Consider the following 7,101-nt stretch of genomic DNA (forward strand, 5'->3'; position numbering starts at 1 on the left):
AAAATCTCCAAGAATCCTAGTAATTACTCTCCGTGTCCAAAGTTGCATAACAGAAAGCGTAGAGAAAAACTGGGGTCGGCAAAGCCTTATACCCTACGCCAAAAACCAACGCACAAACCCTAGAAAATAGTCTTGTGTTCCAACTAGGAAACCAAATAATAAATAAAATATCTTAGAAAATAAAGTCCTAATTATGCTGGGAGAATCTGCCAAATACTTGTCTAGCCACGTTTTAGCCTCAAATATCCTCCAAATCCGGTCCATGATAGCTTGTTTTGAAGATGAGGACGTTCTGAACATATCTCCAGAAGGCCATGAACCCATCTGAGGTCATCTTAGGCTCCAAAAACGCAATTCAAATCCAAAACGTCACTATTCCAGCACTGCACATCACTCATTTATTTTATTGCCAGAATATCACCGCTAGGTAGAAAAATTCTAAATTTTGATATGATTAAGCCAAGTGACTCACGAACGTCCTCCAATTGAAATTACTCCAAAATTTGTCCATTTGGCCACGTTTCGCTCCAGAGAAAGTTGAAAGTCCTATATTGAAAATACAATTCAAAATATCAAAATTCTTCCAAAATATACTCATAATAGAGTTAAATATATAATATAAATTTACTCATCAATAAACACCATGAGTTTGCCAAGAAGAAAACTTATGATAATTTTCATGCCAATTCTAATACGAAACTCAACTGGTACCAGTGCAATATTCCAATACCAGTATCAATACCAGTGCCAACGCGCACTTCCAATTCCAATGTTAATGCAAATACGGGATGAAAGGATAGATACGAATTCCAGATGCAAAGGCAAATGCAAATTCCAGATGGAAATAAATGCATATGTTGATGTTATGGTCCTTGAAAAGAAACATTTCTGCATCTCTAAACGAACAAGATTTTTATATTCCAAATACAACACAAACAAATAAAAGAAAAAAGTGATCCCACATATACAACGTTAAAAACTTCTTGGAGTAAACTGTCGATTTACCCCCTGAACTTTCACCTCACTTTCGATTTCCCCCCTGAACTTTTCTATTGGAAAATTAAGGACTCAAACTAATTTTTTTAGCCAATTTGCCCCTTACCGTTCGTTTTTCATATATTCCATCCATATTTCCGTTAAGTGAGACCATGTGCACAACATGTGAGGGAGTTAAGTAATTTCACTCTTAAAAATGATTAAAAAATTGAAAAAAAAAAAACAAAACTTTCCCTCTATTTTTTCCCGCTAATTCCTATCCTCGATTTTATTTTTCCCTCTCATTCCTATACATGAGAAATGACATATGGTGTTATTGTCTACAATTTTTATTTTCTCTAACAAATTAATAATTTGACAAATGCTAATGGTGCTATTGTCTCCAAAGCAGTGTATTAATATAAGAAACCCTAATCTTTTTTATGGACATGTTTCTTATATTAATGTACTGCTTTGAAGACAATAACACCATGAGCATTTGTCAAATTATTAATTTGTTAGAGAAAATAAAAATGGTAGTACATGATTCAAGAAAAAGATTAACTTAGCTACTTATGAAGACAATAACACTATATGTCATTTCTCATGCATAGGAATGAGAGGGAAAAATAAAATTGAGGATAGGAATTAGCGGGAAAAAAATAGAGGGAAATTTTTTATTATTATTTATTTTCAGTTTTTAATCATTTTTAAGAGTGAAATGACTTAACTATCCTCACATGTTGTGCACATGGTCTCACTTAACGGAAATATGGATGAAATATATGAAAAACTAACGGTAGGGGGCTGTTGACCCTAAAAACTACCAAGCCTACGTGGCGCGTAGGCCGAGTAATCTATAAGCTAACTACGTCCTTCGGTGAATGCGGGGCGTGCCAACTTGTCGGCCGAGCTCGGCCGAGGAGTAAATTTTGTTGATGTTGCGTTGGGTGCGCGGCTGACTTCTGCGTCTTGCGATTGTGGCCGAGAAAGGAACACGTCTCGACTTCTTGGGCTCTCGAACCTGAAGACAAGGTTACTATTCTTACGAAGTTCACGAGTCGTCGTCGTCGGATTCAGTCACATTGATGTTATTCGTCAGAGTAAACTCACGCCGAATTGACACCAGAGTGTAAGGGCACAAATACTCAAAGCAAATATAAGTTTTAATGGTGAACGTGGTTCGACCGTCCGAATGCCGAACTCTAAATCCCACTTGGGAATATCCAATCATTAAATAACTCGGCGAGCAAAGCGCCGAGCTCGATATACCGTAACACCTCACTTCGCCGAGAAGGCTAATGAGATGACCTCAATCAATAAGGATCCGGGAATCCTCCTCGACCGAGACTTGGATAGATAATCAACCGTTCTCGCCGCAGTGCTGTTGATGCCAACGGAAGGTACTGTGAGATCGACTGATTCTACGGTGACAGAGCTATCTATGCCGACTTAAGATATCACCGGTTGCTTCCACAGTGCTGTTGATGCCAACGGAAGATGTGTCAGCGAAAAAGAAAGAAAAAATCTCAAGTTGTTGAGAGTTTGCGCAGGGCAGTTTTGTATTGATTTGCCGAGGCTTGAATGATGCGCAGCCTCTTCTATTTATAGCAATGGCTCCCCCCAAGGTCGAGTAAAAACCTACTCGGACTAGGTCTTCTTCTCCTGATCAGCACCAACTCGACCAGTCCTACTTTCACTAGGACTGTGAACCTAGTCCTCAACCGAACCGGATTCACTTCCGGGTCCTGCCGAGACTCCTTATTGCACTAGGACTCGACTTCTTGCGTTATGACCTAGCCGACCTAGGTTTGGAGGCCCATGTACTTGAACGATCCATGGTATTCTTGTCGCAAGGCCTTCCGGGCCGAGAATGATTCTATACTCGGCCCAAACTATTATTTTGGGCCCAAACAGGGGCAAATTGGCTAAAAAAATTAGTTTGAGTCCTTAATTTTCCAATAGAAAAGTTCAAGGGAGAAATCGAAAATGAGGTGAAAGTTCAGAGAGTAAACCGACAGTTTACCCAAACTTCTTGAGTGGTTTGGCTACCAGCCCAAGTACCCTAGTGACTGTTGCGGTGGGCAACAACATAGCAAACTATAAATGCCCAAAAGTACAATCCTTCTCGTGTCACCCATATGAGCCTCAAAACCAACTAGTGGCTTCCCCTAAAGCTCCCCTTGATTTTCTAACTGCACGTAATCAGCAGCCCCAGGGAAAATATCTCTCTAAAATATCTCTCGAAAATCTTTGTATCTTTCTTCTTAAAACTGTTATAATTCTTTGTTCCAATCAGAAAAATATCCCTCGAAAATCTTTGTATCTTTCTTCGTGAAACCGTTATAATTCTTTTTTGTTTCTCTTTTTCTTTTGTTATTACATGCAATTGCTTCTCCTATTTGCATCAGCACATATCAGACCTGGTCTTCATGTTAAGACTTCACGGGAGTTCAGACTTTAGGACTACGGACTGCGGCTTCAGATTTTCAGCGTTTTCTGTAACCTAGTTTTCAACGACAACTAAACCGTCTCAACCCAAATAACTATGGATCTATAATATAGAAAAAGCAGACAGAGAAACTAAAGAGACGTAGAACTGATAGACAAACCGACACCAAGAAGGATTGAATTTGCTCTGATACCATGTTAAAAATAAGAATATGTAAAATAAATGAATTAACGGACTAAAAGATAATGAATAATACATAATCCGAAAACAGTGGTGAAATCAGGAATTGCCTGGGGATGGACGAAATTTAAAAGAGTGAAATGTTCCAAAATAAATGTAGACAACCAAATTCTTTTATATAATAAACAATATTAATTTTGATCATATATTTATCAAGATAAACAATTTACAATTGTTGCTGATGAGATTTTATGCTATAAATTTCCTACTCGTTCAATAACTTTAAGGAAAGGGGGCATTGCATTGATGTCCATCTCTTTGATCATATTATTATATGGCCTCGTTTGGTCAAGATGACTGAATTTACATGTTTGTCCATTGAAATAAAATCCTAAAATTCAAACGAAGCCTATATTTGATACAAGCAACTTTTGTATGATATGCCAAATGTGAAAACAGTGATTTATCATACCAATTTGAGTTTTTTGCAAACATATTTACCTAATAAAAAATAACTTTTTTAAAAGATAAAAATTGCAATTTTAACCAATAGCTGATGTGTTAATCCTTTTCAAGCATCAAATGATGATAAAAGCTACCCTTTCGAAAAATGCTAGCTAAATTTTGCCTAAAAATCTATGATTTTGAGGCACCATCTGATTCCCACAGTAAAATTAGCAGCAAAAACGAAGGATCAGACTGGTGAAAAGCTAGTCTAAATCAAAGATCACATTGCAATAAAAATCAAGTAAAAAATGCTTCAAGATTCAATTCAATTCAATTTCAAGCAGGAACAAACATACCCGCTTATTCATCAATAATCATATGATTCATATCAATAATCGATACTCATATTACGTTAGAATTCTTATAAAGAAAGTCAATTAAGCAAACATTTATGTTAAATTAGGAATTAATAATTTAAATTAAAAAAAGGTAGAAGGCATGGCAGTGAGGTTGGAATTGGGAAGTGAATATGTGAGGGTCAATGAGGACGAGGGGTCCCCCTTCTATTGTGTTTATTTTTTTGTTATTTTTTATGCCCAAACAACGTGGTCCAAGGTCTATTATTTTTACTTTTTAAAAGCAAACAAAACGATGTGTCGTTTTCATAGACTTGTTTATAACAAAAGAAAATGCAGCCGCTGCATAGATATGCAGCATGCAACAGCCATGGCTTCACCTTGCAGATTCCCCGACGACATCAGAGGGGAGAACCGTCACTCCTGAGCTTGATTTCCGACGAGGGGAGGGGCGCCCCTCCTAGACCCTTTGTAGTTTCGCCACTATCCGGAAAGACTACATCTTGTTATATATTCTTTTTTTTTTTTGGACAAAAGGACATGCGAATGCATTGAATGAGAAAGACAAAATACAAATACAACAAACTAGCCCAATAAAGTGAGGATAACCAAAGCCTCACCAGCAGAGGCCGACCACGGCCGATGCCATCCCCTCGCCAACAACCGCACAGGTAATCGCCCGAAGAAAACCAACTCCGCGTCGAATTCGACGAAGGAATCGTACCACAAATCAACTAGCAACAAGGAAAAAACCCCAACCAAAAATCGCCATCAAAACCTCCATACCAGAGAAGAACCAACATATATGAACCACCAAAACAAGTCCTTGCAGGTAGAACCAAAAACCAAAACAAAAGGGAAGGGGATGAGGCTAAGGGGTCGTCTAAAATTCTTATCCTTAAAAAAAAAAAAAAAAAAAAAAAAACCCAAGACATAAAACACCAAATACACCAAATATATTCCAACACAATAATACTAACCCCACACAGTACACTACAATAGCACAGTTAATAAGGTCACTGCCCCCTAATACTGTTACCATTTTTACAATAATGCAGATTTCAACGATTTGATGAAGGTTTCAAGTTCTTTCAACCCTTCCTTGGGAGATTTAGCTTCACCCAACACCTTCACAATGGCACTACCAATAATAACACCATCAGCTCCCCACTCGGCTACTTGCTTTAAGTGTTCAGGCTTTGAGAGCCCAAAGCCAACTGCCACAGGCTTGCTTGTCGCCTTTCTAATTTCCCTTAAAAGGGTTGGAACTTGTTCATTCACGGATTCACGTACACCGGTAACTCCCACGGAGCTCACGAGGTATACAAATCCTTCTGAAGCTTCAACAATGTCTTTCATTCGATCTGTTGGAGTAGTTGGTGTGGTTAGTAGAGCCAACTCTATCTTATTTTTCACAGCTTCGATTCTCAAACTTTTTGTCACTTCAAATGGAGCGTCTGGAACCACAAGCCCATGTACCCCAACGTCCATAATGTTGTGCATGAACTTTTCAACACCATGGTTAAGAATAGGGTTGAGGTACGAAAATAGAACAATTGGACAAGACAATTGTGGCACCACCTCCTTCAACATTGACATAATTGCGTTGAAATTCGTCCCTCTTGCCAAGGAACGTGTGGCTGAAGCCTGAATAACTGGACCGTCTATTATTGGATCCGAGTATGGCACGCCTAATTCGATCAAGTCTGATCCACAAGAATCGAGCATCTTCAGAGCTTGAGCCGTGGTTGAAAGATCAGGATCGCCGGCGGTGATGTAGGGGATAAATGCCACTTTGCCTTGGTCCTTGAGTTTTCTAAATGTGTGTGAGATGTTGGTGGTAGGCGAGGTAATGCTGAGAGCAGCCATTGGGGTTACTAGTCTTTTTTGGGTTGAGAGGGTACGTGTTTGAGAATGAGAATGGAGATGGAATGGGTTTTGAGGATTCTTAAGTTGAAAGCCAATACCAGTAGTACTAGTATATCTGAGAAAAGTAGCCATTGACTTTGTAAGGGTTTGTTTGAATGTACTTTTGAAATAATTGAAAATGTTTTTTAATGAAGTAAAAGCACTTTAGTTGTGAAAAATGGTTGTTTGACAAAATTTTCAAAAATGCTTTGAATTGAAAGTAGAAGCACTTGAAGTAGTACAATGATGATTGAGCTGCTTTAAACTGGTGGAATATTTTGGTGGGAGGAACCGTGAGTTGTGAAAATATATATAAGTTCGTTCCAGGAACTAGAAGTTGGGAGGAACTTTCACCAAAACACAGAAAACAAGTTGAGAAAGTAGAATAGTCGTCGATATTCAATTAAACGTGTAAAACTTATTTCTAATAAACATGGCGTGAGAAATGTCTTTTCTTAAAGAAAAGATAGGATCAGGGGCACACACAGAGTGTTTTTGAGAGTGAGACGTTAATAGATCATGAATAGTATTAGATGGTATGAATAACGTGGAAAATTTGAAGGGGCCATGATGAGTGTAAGAGCATGAATACCATGGATAACGTGGAAATATTAAACAGGGCATGATGATTGTGATGGGTGTACGTAAGAGCACTTCCATCCATTGCAATGGCAAGAGGGAAGGGTAGTACTTGGGCCATCACTGTTTACTAGTTTCTTGTCACATGCTTATGCATGTTGTAATTGACTCTTTTCTATTGTTTTACCTTTTATTTTTTAGTTT

At 38.2% G+C, this 7,101-nt stretch overlaps 1 protein-coding gene across 1 annotated transcript; it reads right to left on the reverse strand.

Annotated features, from left to right (window-relative positions):
• Nucleotides 1-5,344: 5,344 nt before the first annotated feature.
• Nucleotides 5,345-6,619, reverse strand: LOC126610860 (tryptophan synthase alpha chain-like). The gene has a single exon (XM_050279009.1). The coding sequence runs from the start codon at nucleotides 6,409-6,411 to the stop codon at nucleotides 5,455-5,457; it is 957 nt and encodes a 318-aa protein (XP_050134966.1). The 5' UTR covers nucleotides 6,412-6,619; the 3' UTR covers nucleotides 5,345-5,454.
• Nucleotides 6,620-7,101: the final 482 nt, after the last annotated feature.

Source organism: Malus sylvestris, chromosome 17 (assembly GCF_916048215.2).
Source record: "Malus sylvestris chromosome 17, drMalSylv7.2, whole genome shotgun sequence".
Taxonomy (NCBI): domain Eukaryota; kingdom Viridiplantae; phylum Streptophyta; class Magnoliopsida; order Rosales; family Rosaceae; genus Malus; species Malus sylvestris.

Excerpts from the sequence above, each read along its gene's own strand:
- LOC126610860 (XM_050279009.1), bottom strand. The coding sequence starts at position 6,411 with ATGGCTACTTTTCTCAGATATACTAGTACTACTGGTATTGGCTTTCAA.